The following is a 22664-nucleotide window of genomic DNA, read 5'->3' on the forward strand; positions in this document are numbered from 1 at the left end:
ACAAGAGAATTAACCCAAAAAGATTTAGATTCCATGCAGAGACAAAACAAAAGTAATTACAAAGAAGAAAATAGAAGACTAAGGAAAACAATGTAGTTAGGTTGAACGTCTCTCGTGTGTAATCTGAAATGATGATCTTCCTTATGGCTTGTATTCATTTTTGAGTTTCTTTTCCTTGTAGATTTCAAATTTAGATTATCTTTCAAATAGTTTCCAATATTTTTTTCTAAAAAAATTTAGATTTTGTTTGAGATACTGTAGATTTTATTTTTCATTTTTTTTCTTATATTTTGTTTTTAATTTTTCATATTACGTGGATTTGTTTCCAAATCTGTTTCAAATAAGAAAATTGGACTTTGACTAATCAGACTTGCACACATCAGTGTTGCATACTCTTTCATAAGACGGTATGTTGCAACAAGAATTAGACCATTTGATGTATTAAAAATATGAAATTAATCAATAATTTCAATTAAACCCCAAATAAACTCAATTAGGTAAATTATAATTAAATTAGTGAATTTATTCACATTTATAATTCAAGAAGGTTAAAATTAAATGTGAGTAAAAATGTGCTTATCAGTGGTCTTTGGATTGTTAACTTGAGGGAAGAAAATCAAGGCTCCATACTTCTTCGTGTAGCTTGGAATTTTTTATTTAGTTTGAAGGATGGGCTAGCATGATGAGAAATAGGTTCATTTCTAAATTAGATAATACTTTATTAGACACTCTTCTTCCTCTCTGTGGTATGGTTTTGAGTATTGGCTGCAGGGGATGCTCAATGGCTTTTATGGGATGACTTATCTGTAAATTTTTGGAGTGCTAAATGGTGTTTTTATAACTCTATTAATAGTCATTTCTCGTGATGTTCTTATGCATCTTAATCTAGATTGGTTGATGTTTGAAATGAGTATTGGAAAATTCCTAATTTGATTCTTCTAAAATTGTCGCATTTATATTTATATACTATTTTAAAGGACTATACCCTTAATATTTATGAATATTAGGTGGTTTAGAGTGCTAAAACTGAGGATCTTCTTACTCAGCAAACAACTCAAAATTTTATTCATATATAGGTTGATTTTATTTCTTATCTCGGAAATGAAAACTTTTTATTAAAAAAATTAGAGACATTTTAAATTTTTTTAAAATTATTAATTTTTAAATTAATTTTTATTATTGATAAATGATAACAAGATATTTATTTTTTTGAAAGATACAAATTTATATTTTTTTTCCACCAAATTGATATTATATTTGGAGAGAAGCTTTGGGGTTAAATTGCTTGCACGAGGGAATATGCGAAATGATATGGGTTGGTAGCGTGACATTAGTTAATTGATTTTGTAATTTGCACCTTCCAGATTGTTAAATTATATAATTAAACTTCTCCCATACTTGTTACCACCTTTTGTTGTCTTTTCAAACATATTATCTAATTTAATGAATCTTTAACAATAGAATATCACCTTACAGCTATATCACATTTTATTTTTCAGATCTACATTGGATATGCTATTTAAAAACACACTCATCAATTTAAATATCTCATTTGGATTGCTCACACAATACTAGCTAAAATGACATCGCCTATGCTTGCACATTTTTTTATATAATACAGACAAAAAGGTCTGAAAATAATGAATATATGATACAAGAAAAAGTAATTATAATAAAAAAGTGTTGTGGTATACAATTATTTCAGTAATAATAGAAAAAGTTGGTAAGAAGTCTTTGTATTTCAAATGGAAGATATATATATATATATATATATATATATATATATATATATATATTATCTTTCTTCTTTTTTTTACTTTGGTTCGTTCACAAAAAATGAAGTGGCACATTTATGTTTATGAGAATCAATTAAGAAGGAAAGTGTGAATCGATTCAAATTCCACACTTTCACGGGAGAACAGTTATTCATCATAACTATTAGGAAATGAACAGCAGGCACAGAAGCAGTAATAGAACATTTGATTAACAAAATCACAAGCATGCAATAATTTTTCAAATTGCAACTATGAAAGAAATGAAGATACCCCATTTACTCACATTCCAAGAATCCTTTATTAGTTTTGCAACAAACATGAATGGCAAAGCAACAAGGAGAAGACAGAAGGGTGAAAGAGCGATATCAGAGACATTAATTAGGTGCAAGCCTAGACTTGATCTTCTGAACCTCCTTGGTACCAACCTGGAAGGCCTTGGTCAAGACGTTGTCTGGAACAGGTGGTGTGGCTGCAAACAAGGTGAGAGCAATGGACTGTGTGCCAGGTAATTGGCTGTTGAAGGCTGCAAGGACTGAAGCAGGTTCCTTTGCATTGTTCTTTTGGAAGTGAACTAAGCCTTTTGGGAACACAAAAATCTCACCCTTGTAGATGGTCTTTGATATCAGCACATTGGCTGTGGTTATGAACCCAACATCGAGGGTTCCTTCCAGCACAAACACAATCTCGGTGGCACGTGGGTGAGTGTGGGGAGGGTTGATGCCACCAGGAGCATAGTCAACTCGTGACAGAGATACACCAAGGGTGTTCAGTCCTGGGATTTTCTGAACATTGGCTCCAGTCACCAAGGACCCATAGGTATTGTTTGTGGCACCTGGTTTGGCTAGTATGTCTGAGAAGAAATCACTGGCATTTACCTTGGCAGCATCTTTGCAGGTGAATCCATTCACTTTAACAGCTGTTACCATCACAACATCAATCAGAATTGCACAAAAAAATGTTATGCAGATCACAAATTCTCATGTACAACAGAACAGCTTTGTTATTTTTTATAATAACTTGATGCTAAAAATGATTTCTGATTATTTAAGATGGTAAAAACCTGTATTCAATTTTTGTATGTCTACCTATCATTCACCGAAAAAAACTCTCACTATCAAACTATCCATGAATTAAAAATTCAGTGTACCAATCATGCTACAAAAATGTGAAATGATTAATGGGAGTTGGTGAGAAGTTTATTATTTTAATTGGGTGGACACCGTTTCTGAGGAGGTGTTGAATTGTAGCGAGGGGTGAGGGGAAAGGAAAAGTTGATGAAATGAGGAACTTTTCATTAAAGAGCAAAATTAAAGGTGTGGGAAAATGAATTGATTAAGAAAAAGTAATGGAATAAAAAGGTTGAAATGTAATGATTAAGGGGAAAAGTGAAGGTATGCATGAAAGTGAGGATGATGATGTTTTGATTTGTGTACAGTAGAAGATGAAAGGAAGAGAGTTTGATAGAAAAGTAGAACCTGAGGCAAGGTCAGCGACACAGAGGTCTTGAAGAGGATCAGGATCTGATGCAGTGATGGTGGTTAGCAGCAAAGCAAAAGTCAAGAGTAGAAGGGAGGGTAAGAACTTCATGTTGGTATGCAAGAGAAATGAAGTTGGGAATGAAAGGAAGAGAGAACAAGAGAAGAAAAGTATGTTAGAATTGTTTGTATGAGGTATTTATCAGAAGGGGTTGAGAAGTAGATGACTTAGAAAAAAGAAGAAGAATGGTGTGCTAATAAGTTGAATAAATGGCGCGCGTGTGAATCAAACGCATGCGACATGCCTAATTCTTGGACACAAAACACAGGAATGAACAAATGAATAAAATAGACCTAAGAATTGGGTTTTGGTTTGGGCCTTGGATGAAGGTTTGTGTGTGTGACCCAGTCAATCGTGAGTTGCGGTTCTCACACATGTCACCTGTGCTCTGCTCCACGCCCTTCTGTTGAGTGTTTCATTAGTTTATTCATTTGTAGCCATGTTTTACGGTCAGAATCGTAGACCTTATTTTGTGTTCCAACTACAACAATTTCTTCTGCATAAACCTCTTCTCAAAATTTCAAAAATCCTAGTTTACAATACATGGCGTTTACTTTAAATAAAATGTTTTTATTTTAGGTCGTGTCTTCTACGGTATGAGCAACCTCACATGGGTCCGTTTCATCTTGTATCAGGAAAAATGTGCTTTTGATTTCAAACAACTAAATAAATAAATATATTTACCCACTCAGTCACTGTTAGAAAATTAATTGTGATTATATATATAATATAACAAAATTTAAAATTAATTACATCATCAATGCATCTATCTTTAAGCTTCATCTTCCTTTCTTTAGAAAAGTTAAATTTGAAAAAAAAGTATTTTTTATAAGCAGTTTTTTAAAATTAAATACAAGGGGTATGCAAACCTTTCCGGCCATAAAGCTAAACCAGTATCAAAACTTCTCCTTCATCTGGATCAATAATTTATTCATTAATTAAATTTAAAATTTTAATATAATCAGAATTATTTTAAATTTATCCTCATAAAAATTTATTGAACTTATTAAATCAGCGGTTATCCATTATTTCTGGTCAAATTCAATAATTTATTCATTTGAAAAATACTTTCTAAAGTCAATGTAATTAAAGATAAAATTTAAAAAACCAGACACACATTAAAATAAGAATGCTTTACTCCTTGGCAATGGAGTTGTGTTGTAAAGAAAAATATTATCTGATCAAGAACTCATACAACATTTAATACAAGTTTTATTTGTTTATTTGTCTTTCTAACGCATAGAATATTTCATGTTATAACGATAAAAAGATAATACAAAAATGATATTATATAAATTGTAACGTCATTTTTATATTAATTATAAATAGTGTTGTTTAGCCAAGCATATAAGCACAAGTTACATATCCATGAATAAAAAGATTATCAAACAAAAGTAGATAAAGGGTAAACGAAAAACAAATTATCACAATCTTCAATTTACTTTAAACAAATTACATGCATCATGGTCTCTGTAATTGATTGGAATTTATTATAAATATAAAACGGTGTAAGTCTTAAACTTTTTATTAAATGATCTCACTCATAGTTTTTATTAATTTATTATTATTAATTTATTATTAAATGTGCTGCCAACGCCCCTCTTAAAGTAATAAATGAAAAAAATAACAATTTATAATTTATAAATATTTTTAATACCACATCTTTAAATTACTAGGAATACAGTTTTTTTCTAATAAACTCTTACTGGTTAAAATATATTCAAATTACAAAATCATAAGTTAAAAATTAAATAATAAATTGGGTCCGTATACTTTCTATAATTCTTAACAAATTCTAACCAACAATGTGTTAAATATTACTAACTTCTTTTAATAAATTATTTAAAATTCTTCTACTTTTTGGATATATATGATAGTTGGTGGGTATTAAATATATTTTATATACTGTCAACAAATTTGTAAGCAAAATGTTATGTTATTTATTTTGAAAAAAATTATAAAGAAAGACGTCCACTTATAATTATTATGTGCCATGATATAATTTTAGAATTAGTATATCTTATTATATAAAAATTTTAAATTTTAGCCAAAAATTATTTATTTTTTGAATCATAATCTTATGTGTGATGTAAGCTCTGAGTATATCATCATCTCAAATTTTAAATAATTTTTTTATTTATTTATAATAAATAAAATCGATATCTTAACATAAAATGAAGGAATATTTGTTGGAGAAATTAAAAATTAAAATTTTTCATTATATTTAAAGTTCGTACTTATTTATATATAATAAAATACTCTATTCTTCGTGAGATTTCTAACAATTATTTATTAGATTTATCAAAACAGGTATCGGAGTTTTTGGATTTTATTCCTCAAATATAATATAGAGGCATGAGCTCTACGATCTTCCATTGCTAAGGGAAAAAAAAGTGGTAAACGTTAGGTGTTGTGGGGATGTGGAATAGTGGAGTCTATGCTAAGGAAAGACAAAGACACAAACAACCCATCCTCCAAATTCTAACCTAATCCATTTGCATCATTATCATTTCTTTCATCTTTTTTTCTCACTCCTTGACTTTTCTCTTGTACCATTTCTGCAAGGCATCAAACATTCATATACTTAGAGACAAATTAAAATTCAATCAGATACAAATGCTGCAGCTCTGGACAACACCACATATAACACAACACCAATCACGATAATATATATATGTAAGAATCATTTGTATTTGTGATTTTATAAAAATTAAACTTTATTAAGATGGTATTAAAAATTATTGCATTATGCAAACATTAAATTAATCGGGGGAAAAAATCTAATCTATAAAGCTAACATCATTGCTTTCCTCACGAATTAGAAGCAAGCAACACCAATTACCCACCACACAAAAATTTCATCACTTCAAGAAAATCATGAAATAAAATCAATTTTAAAGACAAAAAATAATTAGTTGCTATAGTTACTAAATTAGATAACATAGAAACTAAAAAAAAAATTATAAATTAATTTATATTATTGTTAAATAATTTCTAAATTGGTATCTAATTAGCCACCAAGATTTTTGCTACCAAATTTATAATCTAAATAATTGGTAGTTAAAATTTTTGTGGCTAATTAAATACCAATTTAGAAACCATTTAACAATAATATAAACTAATTTAAAAACTATTTTTTTTAGTTTTTAAAATAATTTTTAATTTAATTATTATAACAACTAATTATTTTTTGTTTTTAAAATTAATTTTTATTTCATGATTTTCTTATAACATTTTGTTTTGTTTCACTTTATTTTGGATCCTAATCATATCCGTTCAACTTTAGATTGATACACTTTGTTAAACACGTCATAACTCACAAGGTTTTAGTGTAATTTAAATATTTTTGAAAATACTGAAAATTAAGAAAATGCTTCAAAAGTTATTATTTTGCTTAAAAATAATTGATAATATAATATAACTATTTAAAATCTCTTATTGAGAAAATCTTAGAGGCGGTTTAACTAACATATTGAAAATTAAAAAGTTAAAACAGAAAAACAAAATACAAATATTTTTTTGTGACATAAAATTAGAACATGACCAACAACTCCTTAATTTAGGCCCATATAACTTTTTTTCCAACGTAAGTGTAAAGTCCAAAACAAATTCTGCTATATTTCATGGATGTTTGTTGCTGCACCTACCTGCATACTTCCTCGTGTCATCTATAGATCAGGTGAAAAGATTATTTTATTTTAAAAAAATATATCAGATTTTACAATCTGAAAATATTTTTTATTTTATTTATACCTTCATGATTGTAAAATCCAGAAAGTATTTTCGTATCCAAAAATACTCTATAAATTTTATAATTTGAAATATTTTTCTCTTTAAAAAATATATTATGGATTACAAAATCCAGAAGGTTTCCTAATTCAAAAATATATTCTGAATTCTATAATTAGAAAATATTTTTCAGATTATAATCTAGAATGTATTTTTTTAAAGTAACCATTATGGATTATAGAATCTGAAAGATATTTTCAATTTAAAAATATCTTATGAATTCTATAATTCATAGTTTTTCCAGGTTACCTATTCCAAAATAAATAAATAAAAACATCAATGGAATAAAAATATTTTGAATATTTTAAGAATTCTGGAGTGCCACAAAAAGCTAGTGAGGTGCATGAAGAAACAACAATTCCATCTCCACACAAAATCAATAACTGGTCCAAATTGATTTCGGCCTAGCCCATTACAATCCTTTCGAACTTGGCTTGGTCATAAATAGATTCTTACTTCCTGCACCTCCATATATTCTTCTTTCACCTCCATAAATTTTCATATTTTAAAAAATATTATTCTGTAATATTTTGGATTACGTAATTTGTAAGTCTTTTTTCAAATTCGTAATTAGCTTCTGGATTACATAATTCGGAAACCTTTTTTCATATGCATGATTAGTTTCTGGATTATGTAATCCGAAAGTCTTTTTTAGCTTCCAGATTACATAATTCAGAAGTTTTTTTCAAATGCATGTTCGGATTACATAATCCAAAAGGTACTATATGGGGTGATACAAGAAGGATAAAAAGATATTTTCATGTTGTGTATGGAGGTGAAGAACCTATGGAGGTGTAGGAAGAAACAGTCTCATAAATATGAGATACTATGAAAAATAGCCACAATATAAAAAGAACCAAAACATATGTTAAAAGAAAAAAAAGGCTAGCAACATATAATTATTTAGGAATTTTAACATTTTTCAGCATTTTTAGTACAAGATTTCTTGCAAGTTAATTTTTTTTTTTAGAAGAACATAAATTTCAATGAGTTCCAACTCTTAGTTGATAATTATCTTTAAATTTTATAACTAATAACAATTTTTAATTAATAAAATGTGTTATGATAAAATGGTAGGAATGAATATGCAGGTAGTGCAGATTTTGTGGTAATTAAGTAAAATGAAGATTATAAGCCTTAGTATTTCTTTAATAAAATATATTAAATTTTATTATTATTTTAGTATTTGAGAAAAAATTTAAGAAAAAATAATTTCTTTAAATTATTTTATAACTATTTTTCTTATTTTTAAGAGATAATGTTATTGTTTTTTCTTATATATAGAAAGAAGAATTTTGTATTTTTTTAGTAAATTATATTATTATTTATTTTCTACATCATATTTTCTATTAGTTCTTCTTAAATAAAATTTGAAATGAAGAAGGAAAATGTCAGTCTTCTTTATACATCATAAAGAGGTACAAAACAAGGAAAAAAAGGTTAAATAAAAGTACTTGAGAATGAAAGTGGAAAAAAAGTTTATTATAGTAATACCGAGAAAACGATTTGAAGAAATAATAAATATTTAAAAAATATATCAAATTGTAGGCTACAATTAAAAACACAAATATAATGAAAATTTATTAATGTTGATAGGACAAACCATACATTTTAACACCATCCTACCATGATTTTTCTGGCAAGCCTAATCACTTTTTATTTTTTTATTTTTTAAGTTTAATATTTAACCAATGTGAAAAAAGGCAAATAAATAAGATAGAGTTCAATTCTACTTTTATCTTTTTGTTAAAAATTAAAGGAATTTATTTAGAAAATATTAAAAAATATATAGAAAAGACTACTCTTAAAACAATATTATATATATTAGGATTAAGACAGCGTAGGAAAGACATTATTTTAAAGAAAAATTTTACTTTTGAAAAAAAAAATATATACTTTACAGACAAATTCGGTCTTTAGTTTAAAACATAAAAAAGTATAAGAGAAACACAATAGCATCATAAATTTTGTTTTTTGTTCAATATACAACTTAAAATAGTTATTTTCTGATCACCCTTTTATGGAAAGAAAATAAAATAAAATATAATTACATTTTTAATAATAAATATTAATAAATGAAAACAAAGTAATTAATGTAGATAGAAAGTCTTTATTTCACATACCTACTTTTAATATATTCATAATAAAATTGCATATAATTAATGTAACTTTTCAATCCTTTTACATTTAAGCAAACCAATTATCATTAAAAGTTCATATTAATCTCACTATTAATTTGTTATTCATCAATCATTTTGACGTACATCAATTAAACACAATGGAACAAAATTCACGTGGCTTTTGTCAAAACCAAATCTGAAGTTCATATTCATTATTTAAACAGAATCAAATCATTGAGAGAATTTTATATTTCAATTATCAAATTATTAAATACACTATAAGAATTTATCATCTTTTATACTATGAGAACAAAAATTCAGTTTTAACTAGAAATAATATTAAAATACAGTGTATAAGTAAAGAAAAGTAGGTTTTATAAATTAGAATCATTCAAATGGTAAAATGACAAGAAAGTTTATTTTAAACTCAATAGTGTTAGGTTAGTTTGACATCAAATCATAAAAATTAATGGAATTTTCGTTGAAAGAATTATTTTACTAAATTTATAAAAGAGTTGTATTTTTACAATTATGATTTCAAAGTTAGAGTCCAGCCTTTTATATATAACATACATTGTCTTGTTAATTTGTCATCTTCAAAAACTACACTTAATGATTAAACCAGTGGCAGACAAGCACAAGGAAATAAAAACAATCTGCCATAAATACCAGAAAACATAGTATATGTACTATGTATTAGGCACAAGCACAACTAATAACTAATAATAGAAGCAGAAACAAGTGGTACACAGTGTTGTGTATGTTTTGAAAGAGCAATAGAATTTGTTTTGTGGGGATAACCGATTTGAAAGGAAGGTGCAGGGACAGCAAGAAACCCAGAAGATGGTGAGAGAAGTGATGAAGCAAGCACTTTGGAAAAGCATGCACTTTGGAAAAGCATGAACAAGTTTGTGTGTGTGGGGAAAGTGATAAGAATGGGGTGTTATTGAAAAAGCAAATGTGAAGGAATGGAAGGTGGGGTTGTTAATAAATCAAGCTTTTGTGAAAAAAGAAGGTTTATGAATTAAGAAGGGCTGGAACATCATATATCTACACTACAGTCTGTGTGTGTAAAAGTCTAATCATGAAAAGAAATTCACATATCCACCACAAAGGGATGCATGATTTTGATTGAAATTGATAGATCCAAAATTTTAAAGTTGCATCAGCAACTTCTACTAGTAGTGGTTGTTGATTAGTACCCACCATGTCAATAAAATGGTTTGGTTTGATTTGTTTCTTCTGTTTATAGCTCGTGACCAATCACTAATTCACTTGCTTCCCACTGCATACCTGGCTAATCATTTTTCTTCAGTCCAAACTTTACTCAAGTGACTAACCATTTACATTCCCAATATCTGTTTTCTGTAAACGAAACTGAAAAACTAAAAATTGTTTAAGAGGGACACTTTTTGAAAATTATTAACTGATATATCTTTTTAGCTTTTGAAAAACTTGAATTTTCTCTCCAATCATCAAAAATAGCTTTTTCTAATAAAGATATAGTTTTGTACAATTTTTTTCCTTTTTTTAGTTTTTCTTTGTCGTCAAATGAGAGAATTGTTTTTGGTAAGTCTGGCACTGATTTTTTCTTCTCTGTTTCTGTCGTTAATAAAATCAAACCATGTGAAAAATAGTTTTTGAAAATAGGAGCTTATCCTTTAGAAAGTGGGGTGTGGTCCATTTTGAAAACTGGGTTCCATTTCCCCATATTCATTTTGGTGAGCTACAGCGTTGAGAATTTGAAAGTTTGATAATTTGTTGGCACTAATGCTTGTAGTCTCATTGAGGTTGCCGATTATAAATAAAAATAGGAGACTTGCACCATTCTGAGCTCTGAATTTTAAAGTTGGAAAGATCCAGGGTTATTTTAATTGTATAAATATCTGTTTTATATATTCTCCATCTTTAGAGCAGGACATTGATAGCATCAGGTGTTTTGATATGTCCCTGGAATGCAATGAAGATGATTTGGACTATTATCATGTGCATTTTCTTTTGACAAGCAGCAACCTCAATACAGATGATGTTGATGGGCTCATTTACTATAATGTCTTTGTTTCTGTGGGACTAGCTGGCTCTGGCTGGACTAGTGAAACAAAACTACCATGCATCATGCATCATGCATGGTAACTAACATGTACACACAAGTTATAATCAGGCAGGTTTTTTACTTTTTAACTTTTACTTTCAAAGTGATTGGCTTGTAAGGTGAAACTGTGATAGCAAAACCAGTTCTGATTCTAACCCATCTTTGCTTCACCCACCAATCAAACAGGATGAGGGAACACTGAAAAAAGTGTTTTCAGTTGACAGTGATTTTCGAACAAAAAGATTTAGCATGATTGAGATACTAGAAGTTAGACTGCTATTGTGAAAGAGACAGTTCAAATGTAAGATGGATTTTATGAGTGGAATGAGATTACAAAGCAAAGCTAAAGGCAAAGCTCTTGAATTTCAGTGATGTGCATGATAAGAGAGGGAAAGTGACAGTCATGGACTTTTATCAAACAATGGAGCTCTAAAAGGACATTGAGGACACCATATGAGCTGTACCATGTGACCCATAGTTTGAAACTTTGAATATTTGACTTAGGATTTCGGTTTTTCGTGTCATTTCTCTATTTTTTTACTGCCCTCTGGGGTATGGAACTGGAAGGTCAGCTTTCGCCAAATTTGAAGCTTTATGTGTTTCTTCCTAGTTCGTACAAATGCAAATTTTTGGGCAGTATGTGATTTTTTTTCCATTGTAAGAAAATTATATCCTTTTTCTGTCTGACAAAGCTGCTTAACCAAAAGGACAAGTTTCAATTTCAACCTTAGTCCTCTCATACGTATCAGAATAACAACAATTAAGTATTCAGCTTTGACACAAAGTTGCTGCTGCCGGTGCAGCTTTAATTTAACTGCCAAAATGTTAAGAGTCCACAAACCACGCATTCACTCAACTTCGAATCCAAACCATTACAAGTTCTCATTAATGATGTAGTATAATACGTTCACACATATATCAAGGCTATTCTTATGACATAATTAAGAGCAAAATCATGAGGAAATCACGTGATGAGTGTATGAAGCTGCTTTATAGTTAATAAACAGTTGATGAATTTGAACTGTGATATGACCACTAAATCAAATAATGCTATGTAATCAAACCGAGAAAAGTCTACGCAATTTCGTAAAGCAGTCTTTTCCTTTCAAATTGACCCATTAAAGCTTCTGGCTCAGGAAATAGATAAATGCTACCAATGGATTGTTCAACGAAGACAAGCACATAGATGGAGTGGAGTGGGGCAAGCATGTTGGGCTGATTAAGATAATTGATTGATTAAGCATCCGCAATTAACATCCTTAAGCCACTTGTGCTTCCAAATCAGTAGTGAGTGTTGAGGGATACCCTGTCAAGAATACTACCCAAATCTTTCTTTTCTGTTTTGGATTTGAAAATGCCAAACTGGTGAGCTAAGAGGCCTTGAAAAAGGAGGGACAGAGAGCATGATGAGTAGCATGGAGGACAATTAGTGAAGGATACAGGGAATCAATTTAAGGTCGTGGAAATTATAAACTAGGCCCTCTTGTGCATTTTATGCTCAAAGTTGCTCTCTCTTTACCATCCTTGTCTGAGCTCTATCTTTTTCTCGAAAGCTTCCTTTTTGGGCTATATGTTCATAAACACCATTTCCCCTGAACACTCCATTCCTGTCTAAAACACACTTCTCCAAAATCTCTAGAATGGTAACCCACTAGCACTACTGACTCATTCATTCTGCTCATGTTCAATCCTCCTTCTCAAGCCCTTTATCTTCTCTCTATGTGTGTGTTGTTGATTAATGAGTTTCAAATCTTGTCATACAGGCTGACCATGATGCCACGGAAGAACAAAGGCCCCTCAACCAATGGAAGAGAAGTAAAGGGGGATTCATGGCTTCCATGTTCATTTTTGGTATGCAAAAGCAAAAGGAGAAGACTTTCTGTTGTGTGATTTGATAGCAAGATATATATTCAGCTTTTTTTACCCCCTTTCCCTTCCTTGTTCATTGTAGTCTTGTCAGCATTGGACAACATGGGTTTTGTGGCAAACATGGTGAGCATAGTCCTATACTTTTATGGAGTGATGCACTTTGATCTCGCCAGCTCAGCCAACACCCTCACAAACTTTATGGGTTCAACCTACTTGCTTTCCCTTGTTGGGGGCTTCATCTCAGATACTTACTTGAACAGATTCACCACATGCTTGCTTTTCGGATCACTAGAGGTTCTGGTAAGTGATGAACAATAAATAACATCTTTGAAAATTCCTAAATCCCAATGACCTGCCCAACATAGAAACGAATGTTATTTGAACAAAATAATTACTTCCTTTCAACCTTTTGATAAAGTTTCTGAAAAAAGAAAACTATTATTTCTTAAAAAGTCTCACACCAAGCATGGCTATATCGTATCTGGTTGCACACATGTAGGCTTTGGCAATGCTCACAGTTCAGGCTGCTTCAAATCATTTACACCCTGAAGCTTGTGGCAAGTCAAGCTGTGTCAAAGGTGGCATAGCAGGGATGTTTTACACATCACTGTGCTTGATGGCATTGGGAATGGGAGGGGTGAGAGGATCCATGACTGCATTTGGTGCCGACCAGTTTGATGAGAAGGATCCTACTGAGGCAAAAGCCCTTGCCAGTTTTTTCAATTGGCTTTTGATGAGTTCAACTGTGGGAGCAATAACAGGAGTCACTGGTGTTGTGTGGGTGAGCACCCAAAAAGCATGGCATTGGGGTTTTTTCATAATAACCATTGCTTCCTCTGTTGGATTTGTGACCCTTGCTCTTGGTAAGCCATTCTACCGCATCAAAACTCCAGGAGATAGCCCCACTTTGAGAATTGCTCAGGTGTGCATCTCTGTTTGGCTTTTTCTTCATGATAAGTACTAAACTACTAAACCAACTTACATGCACATTTTATAATGTTAAAAAACCATTTTATTTGTTAACTACAGGTTATTGTTGTGGCTTTTAAGAACCGAAAGTTGTCACTGCCGGAGTCACATGGGGAACTATATGAAATCAGTGATAAAGATGCTACAGCAGAGAAGATTGCCCACACCAGCCAAATGAGGTGACTCTCCCTCCTCAATTTCATACTTAACAACAGGCATACACAGAAAAAAGGCTAATAATTTCTTGCAAATGACAAGACTATTAAACTAAACAGGGTCCAGCAAATTGGCATGTTAGGATTCTTTTTCATGTACCTCGTAGTAGGTAACGCCAAGCACCATGGTCCCACTATAACCTCTACACGTCAAGGAACGGCAGAGATATGGGGAATGAATGATTATAGAAGGGAAAAAATCTATGCCGTGTGTAAATTGCACAACACAAAATAAAAGTATTCTGACATAACTAAGGAAGAGGCATATAAAGAACAGTACTGAATGCAATCAATCAGTTAGTTTTTTCTTTTTCTTTTTCATTTTCTGAAATATCATACAACTCAGAGGATAACTGTGATTTTTATTTTTGTCCACGAGTAGGAAATTTGGTTCTCTCATAATTTGATTTGGATTGTAATTCAACAGAATATGAAATAATAGTTTTCATCGGGATCAGATTCCACTTTAGAAGTCTGAATTAAATCTAACCTTTTTTTACCATCAATATCCTGCTAACCCGATTTCTGGTATATCTTGTTACCTCTAAAATTGGAAAACTTTAGACTCATCAGTTGAGCCAACTTCAATGATTTATTCTTTGTTGATATTTAATTATTATTTGGTTGCTTAAATCATAGTCTTCCTATGTACAATAATTGATGACAAGATTTGGATTTAGGCATACACATGTCTCCTCTCCCCTTTTTTCACATTCATGCATGTTAAAAAGTTGAGGTTTGTTCAATTACGCAGGATTCTAGACAAAGCGGCCATTATCCAAGAAAACTCAAAACCCCAAGCATGGAAAGTGTGCACAGTGACACAGGTCGAAGAAGTCAAGATCCTAACAAGAATGTTACCCATAGTAGCAAGTACCATTATACTGAACACCTGTATGGCACAACTTCAAACATTCTCAGTTCAACAAGGGAATATAATGAACCTAAAACTTGGGTCTCTAACAGTGCCTGCACCATCCATTCCTGTTATCCCCCTTGTGTTCATAAGTGTCCTAGTTCCCTTGTATGAACTATTTTTTGTGCCATTTGCAAGAAAGATCACTCAACACCCTTCAGGCATAACACAACTCCAAAGGGTAGGGGTGGGGTTGGTACTCTCAGCAATATCAATGGCAGTGGCTGGGATTGTGGAAGTGAAGAGAAGGGATCAAGGAAGGAAAGACCCTTCTAAGCCTATAAGCCTATTTTGGCTTTCATTCCAGTATGGTATATTTGGCATTGCAGACATGTTCACCCTTGTGGGATTATTGGAATTCTTTTACAGGGAATCACCTGCTAGCATGAAATCACTTTCAACCTCTTTAACGTGGTTGTCAACATCCCTTGGTTACTTCTTGAGCACAGTCTTTGTGAATGTCATAAATGCTGTCACCCAAAGGATCACTCCAAGCAAACAAGGGTGGTTGCATGGATTCGACTTGAACCAAAACAACCTTAACTTGTTCTACTGGTTCCTAGCCGCCCTTAGTTGCCTTAACTTTTTTAACTACCTCTATTGGGCCTCAAGGTACAAGTACAAACGTGAAGACTCTGGTCCAGGTTTTAAGGGTTTAGGTGAAATGCCTCTGAATGGTTGAAAGCAATGTTAGAGAAGTGAAGGACCCTATGGCAATGTTAGAGAATGAAAGAAAGGAAGCACAATGGTTTATTAATGGATACTGAATACAATAAGCATAAGAGGCTGCTATTATGTACTGAGCTTGGGATGTGGAAATAGTTAAGTAATGCTTGAAATCTCTATTTGCTACATGTTTGCTTGTATGCTTTATTTCTTTTTGTTGCCTTTCAAAGCTTTTCTTTTTTAACTTATTTCTTTTTCAATGTAACTTCATTCACCTGCTTTTGTAATAGCCCAACGGCCATTCATCGATGTTAGTTTCATAGTTAGTCTTATAAAAGAAACAAATATGTAACTATGTTTGTATCTAACATCGTTTATAATTTGTAACAGCTTTTTTGAGTGTAGTCAGTGGTACAAATTATGTTTTAGTAAACCTCTTCCACCAGCATGCTAGCTCAGTTCCATTTTAAAATAGATTAGTATAAGAAAATGGTATGTAAAAAATGGTAAGAAAAAGAGATTTTTTTTTATAGTTACATATAATTTGATAATTATTATTTTTTAATAATAAATACTTATTTATATAAAAAAAATAGTTTTGCTTGGTGACCTGGGAAGTTTTGTTTTTTTGTTTTTCCATAAATTTGCAGTGCAGGGTTTGATGAAAAAAGAGAAAATGAAAATGGATATTTGATGGTGGATGGTGTGATGGCGAAGTGACTATGAGAAGAAGAAAGGCTGAAAAAGAAAAGTGAAGGAAATTCCATTGACACTTTGTTTAGGATTAGGTATCCAAGATTTGGATTATGACCCCAAGGACCAAGGTCATGGTCCCTCAATTCAAACTAGATTCTACTCTATCACTCATTATTGCAACCCAAAAGAAACAGTACTTAAACAACATATGCAAATTATTTTAGGCATTGTGCTTCTTACTTCATCTAGTAAATTTAGTCTTCAGATAAGCACTGTCCTAATTTCCCTTTGCAAGTTTTCATACATAATTTGTAGCATTCTATACTATATAATTGTTTCAAGAATAAGTATATATATCATAATTATTTTTTGTGATAGTTTTCATATTTTTTTTTTATTAAAAACAGATAAAGAAGTTAAAATAATTCACGTATACCGTTGAAGCTACTAGATTAGATCATCTTAACTATGAAAAACAAATATAACATTATTTTCTTTACGAATTTTCATATCATTAAAAAAACTATTAAATAAAAAATAATTATTTACTATTTTCACAAAATTAAATATTATTTTATAAATTAAAAAATTATTAATATCTAAATAATTTTTATTATTATCAAGATTTATAAACTATTTTTTAAATTTGTATTTAATTAACTACCAATATTAAAATTTAAATAATTGATAGTTAAAATATTTATAATTAATTAAATTTAAAAACTAATTTATTATTTTTTTATTAATAATAAAAACTATTTTAAATATTAATAATTTTTTAGTTTATAAAATAATATTTAATTTAGTTAATATAGTATTTAATTTTTATTTTTTTTAAATTAGTTTTTATTTAATGATTTTTTAGTAAAATATGTTGAATAATTTTTAATTATAATATTTAATGAAAACAATATTAAAAAATTATAACCTCAATTTTGTTTTTTGTTCAATAAATGAAGTGCCTGTTTGTGCTTAAAAGGTAATTTTTAATTTTTTTTAAATAGGAATAACTCTTGTAACTTTAAGATTTATAAGATAATTTATATTAAATTATTTTTCATAAGTGATTAATTTTTTAGTTAAATGCATTATTTTTTTTATTTCAAATTAAAACAATAGAATTTAATACTAAAAAATGAAATTTGCTCAATAATTTATAGAATTAACAAATACAATAATAAGATATATAAAATATTTTTATTTATGAGCTACGTTAAATAATTTAATGATAGTGGGTTACGAAAATAGATAAGGGATTTAATCTCACTCATTTTTTTATTTTTTATTTTAAACACTTATTAGTATTATTATTAACATGTTTTTTATTTTAAACTTTCCATGTTAATTTTATTTGTTATTATTATTATTATTATTATTATTATAATAATAAAATGTAAAAAGTTAGTAATTTTGAAAATAAACTCAAAACATATATAATAATTACACAATCATTACTGTAACTACATAATAGAACTTTTAGTGCATTTATTTCCTTTTATGCTTTAAAAGTCTTCTTGTAGGTTCCACCTCCTTTATATCTTTTCACTCATCTCTAATATCAAATAAGTGACAATAAACTAACAAATGAATAAAAAATTTAAATTTTTTAAAAAAAAATCTCTAATATTTTGTTTCATAGGTAATGAAAGATGATTGTTCTTACTTGTTGCATAGTGATATCTAATATGAATTTTTTAAAAAATAAAATAAAAATAAATGTTTGAGAAAAAACTGAAACAAATTTTAAAATTATAAAATAAAAATAAGAAAATAAAATAGGTAATTAGTTATATTTTTATTTTTATTTCAATTTTAAGTTATTTATTTTTTTCTCTCTTAATACAATTTTATTTTTCGATTATTACATATCAAACTACTTAGTGGTTTATCTTAGGGTGTAAAAATAATTTGATTTTAATGAGTTAGTTACTTAGTTCAATTTATTAAAAAGATAAACATAACAATTATATAAAAAAAAATTTATAAAGCTTTGATATGTTATGAGTATTATTATGCAATTTAACATCTCAGCTATGTTGACACATCAAGTAACAACAATCATCTTTCATCACAAAAATTTAATATTACGGGACTAGACAAAAACTCATATGTTAACAAAAACAGTACATCTGTAGACTATACATATTTATAAAGAATTATAAAAATAAACTTGAAGGAAACCTATTATACCAATAAAATGATTACCTATAAATAAATTATAAATTAGCCAACTTATCAGCACACACATTTCCTTCACGGAAAATATGAGTAAACTCAAACTTGATTTTGCCACAATAATTAAAACAAGTATTTCATCGATTATGAAGTACATTAGTCCTATCCGTGAATGCAATACAAACAAAGACAAAATCACATTCAAGTCATACACTAGTAAACCCCATTCTTTAAGCTTCCTTCATAGCATATATAACTTCATAAAACTCTGCAACTAAAACAGTATGAACGTCAAAAAACACAGGGAATCCACCAATAAACTTCCTCATACTCCCACGAAAAATACTTCCACAAGTAGCAAAACCAGTATATATTCCAAGCAGCCCCATTAGTGTTAATTTTAACTCAACCTAGTGAAGAGAAAGAGGACGAAGAACTTTACTAGTACGAATATTAATACCAAAAAACTTAATAACATTGAAATTTAACATATCATTCTTCATTTAAGCTTTAGATGAATTTCACACAAAACAAATTAAATCTTTAATTATCAAAATAGTCTTATCTTATCCTAAAATCTAACATAATGTTTCATACGTCATATCATCCAAATAGAAATTTTTTTTATTATATAAAAAAAAGTTTAAATTTAAACTATTTACTATATTTTTCCTATGAATTTGGCTCTTAATCGACTCTTGTAAAAAAATTAAACAAAAAGTAAATTTTTTTTAAGAAATAGGTAACCATTATAAAACCGTAAGAAGTATTTAAAAAGAAGGGGATGTGTTGTGTTTTCATCATAAAAAGCTTGATAAAGTTGAATGTTAAGTTAATATACATATTGAAGAGAACTTCACAGTGTAACACAGAATTAAAATATAATCACACACCTATACTATTACCTTTTGCAGAAGAATTCCAGATCCAGACTCAAACTAAGGTCTTCTATATTATTCTTGATTTGAGCTTTGGTGCTGTAAGCCACTCATGATAATAAGTAATAATAATAAAAGAATAGATAAATAAACAAGTAAAAATAATTATAATAATTATTATTATTATTATAAGTTAAAATATGATATACATGTGTACATGAGGATATAAGAAATTAAAAGTTGGATTTATGAGCTTTAACATTATGTGTTGGCAGAAGTAGGGCAGAGAGACCAAGTGCCTTTTGCTTTAGTTTGTGTTGTTCACATCACTGTCTTAATTACTGTCTCCTCAATTATTTCTGCATAATACCAAATCTTTGGGAGTAACATTGTTCTTTCCCATTTTTTCTTTCACACCTGACATAACTTATCATGTATTACACTTTTTTTTCTATTTTTTTTAATGATTGTAAAAAAGTAAAAGTATGAGACATTGTTATAGAATAATCTATGTATTTGCTAAATTTGCATCACATGTGATTGCTGGGCATGTAGCTCTCACATGCGCCCTTTATTTAAGTTCTGAGGAAATCATGATTGAAGAGGATGAATTGTGGTTCACCCCATTAATCTTTGTGTTCAAATTTCAAATAAAATACTTGAAAGGGTAACATCAAATCATTCTAGGGATTTGTGATCTCTCTCATTCATAACTTTTAATGGTTGGTGCTTATATAAATCAACCTTTTGTTGCTATCAATGTCCCAATCTCTTAGCTATAATTTACTTGAAGTTGAAGTTATAAATTTTTTAATTATATGGTCATCCAACTTTGTTAATTATGGTTGCTTTTTTTATTAAATCTTAGGATGTTTTTTCTATTATCTGAAAGTCGAATACTTATATATATATATATATATATATAAGGATTTGACTAGTAGATTTCTGATTATTTCGTACATGTTTCATAAATTAATTAGGAACATCATTAAATAACGCTATATGGAAATCAAGATCAACGGATAATTAAGTTTTATTAAATCATGTTTACTATTATGTACATATTATTTAAAATTATAGCTATAAATAGATAATCATCTTTTAAAATAAAAGTAATGAAATTTTTATCTTGAACATTCATCACTTTAATAATTGTACTGACACGATCGAACGACTCAATGACGACAAGTCATGGGTTGACATTCGAACTATCTAACCACTTAATCATTATGAGAAAGTTATGTGACGATATGTGACCGACCGACCCATGACGACAAGTCATGGGTTGACTAAGTCAGCAGAGTTAATCTATAATTAAGGATTGTTTAACACAACCCTAAACACGAACCAATCTCTTAATCCGGCTCACCAACGAAAGCCTATTAAGGTAATATAAATAGCGTAGATTCCAAGAATCAGGTATGTCATTATCTACAATACTCTAACAACCGAATGCCGACATCCTGACTGACTTGAGCGTTGGAGTGCCTTCTGCAGTTACCATCCCAACCTATGAAACCAGACGACCGAGAGAAGGAAGGCGAAGCAGGAAGTTTAGAATGACAGTGACCGACCGAAGGTAAAAACAGGAGCAATCGTTCTCTAGACCCCAATACCTTGAAAAACAATACTTAAAATTAACTTGAATGTTAAAGTGTCATTAGAAGTACTTTTATCGAAGAGATGATACTTCTATTTAAAAGATGATGATAAGTTAAAACATCGAACACCAAAAATTAAAATAAAAGAGAATGTGAAATTTAGGTGTAGAGTAATCAACCTCTTCATTAGTTACTTACCCTTGTAACACTTACCTTGAATGTGAAATTTAGGTGTAGAGTACTCAACCTCTTCATTAGCTGCTTACCCTTGTAACACTTACCTTTGTGTGGGAAATGCACATTCAAAAGAAACGCATATTTTATCCCACTCACCAAAAGTTTGGAATCTATGCTATCACCCAAAAATAAACCATTTCCCACTTTCTTTCTATATTCCTCACTTCTTTTATTAGGCTTTGCGTTAAGTTCGAAGCCACGTTAATTTTTTAGGTTGGGATTGCCTTTTCTTATGAATAGATATTTGGCGAGAAAAAGAAGAAAATATAATATATAATTTGCTCATATCTTATAAAAATATTGTATCTAGAAGCATGGTCCATGGTCCAAGTTCCAAAATATATCCTAAGAAAACAAGATATCATGTTGTTTTAAATTTGCAGTACAATAAAAATGTTTTTTTTCTTGGCTTTATCCGCTTCAACCCAAATTTATCAAAACTATTTTTCTCTATTATTTTTAATATTTACTCATGCTATTACAAGCATTATTTATACTTTCATGCTGATGAAAATTCGCCTATTTATGTTTATTGTTCTAATTTTGTATATTGAATCTTATCTAACACCAATTTGTCGGACTAATAGTTTATAGAACAACTTATGTAAAATGTTATAAACATTATTGACGATACTTTTTTAATCATGTATGTAGATTTGGTCCCTTTGTAAGTTGTATAATAAATTAAGTTTTTTGCGGATAAAAAAAATAACAAAATTTGTAGCATGTGCTCGTAAAAAAGGTGTTGAGCATGTGCTATCATCGAACCTTCTATACTTTTATATTTTTATTCATCATTTTAGAATGAAGTTTAAATAATAGGTGTTGTTAAAAAAATGGAGATACAAATGGACTGGAAGATAACTTTATTACACTGTGAATTTAATTTAAATATATTGATAATGTAAAAGTTATACTTCCATTTCATTATGTGTTGCTATATATTGTAATATTTATAAGTTACACAATAATTTTTTTAAAAGTTATGCTTATTATCGATTCTAATTAATCAAAAATATATTTTAACAATACACTAACTAAGCTCTTAATACTGAAAAACCAAATTTGATTCTGGAAATACAATTCTTTCTAAATACAAAGTATATTTCAGTTGTAAATATTTCTGGACT

The 22664-nt window shown here is 29.4% G+C and overlaps 2 protein-coding genes and 1 long non-coding RNA gene across 3 annotated transcripts; 1 reads left to right on the forward strand and 2 right to left on the reverse strand.

Moving 5' to 3' along the window:
* Window positions 1-1961: 1961 nt before the first annotated feature.
* Window positions 1962-3823, reverse strand: LOC137814869 (rhicadhesin receptor-like). The gene is made up of 2 exons (XM_068617796.1): window positions 3251-3823; window positions 1962-2691 (listed from the first exon to the last, which is right to left on the reverse strand). The coding sequence occupies exons 1-2, from the start codon at window positions 3360-3362 to the stop codon at window positions 2150-2152; spliced, it is 654 nt and encodes a 217-aa protein (XP_068473897.1). The 5' UTR covers window positions 3363-3823; the 3' UTR covers window positions 1962-2149.
* Window positions 3824-12276: 8453 nt separating this feature from the next.
* Window positions 12277-13773, reverse strand: LOC137814871 (uncharacterized). The gene is made up of 2 exons (XR_011081690.1): window positions 13641-13773; window positions 12277-13533 (listed from the first exon to the last, which is right to left on the reverse strand). It is a non-coding gene; the product is annotated as an uncharacterized lncRNA (long non-coding RNA).
* On the forward strand, window positions 12336-16351 carry LOC137814870 (protein NRT1/ PTR FAMILY 4.6-like). The gene is made up of 6 exons (XM_068617797.1): window positions 12336-12955; window positions 13076-13163; window positions 13264-13481; window positions 13681-14103; window positions 14211-14329; window positions 15120-16351. The coding sequence occupies exons 1-6, from the start codon at window positions 12953-12955 to the stop codon at window positions 15961-15963; spliced, it is 1695 nt and encodes a 564-aa protein (XP_068473898.1). The 5' UTR covers window positions 12336-12952; the 3' UTR covers window positions 15964-16351.
* The last annotated feature ends 6313 nt before the right edge of the window (window positions 16352-22664 follow it).

The sequence above is a fragment of the Phaseolus vulgaris genome, chromosome 1 (genome assembly GCF_000499845.2).
Source record: "Phaseolus vulgaris cultivar G19833 chromosome 1, P. vulgaris v2.0, whole genome shotgun sequence".
Taxonomy (NCBI): Eukaryota; Viridiplantae; Streptophyta; class Magnoliopsida; order Fabales; family Fabaceae; genus Phaseolus; species Phaseolus vulgaris.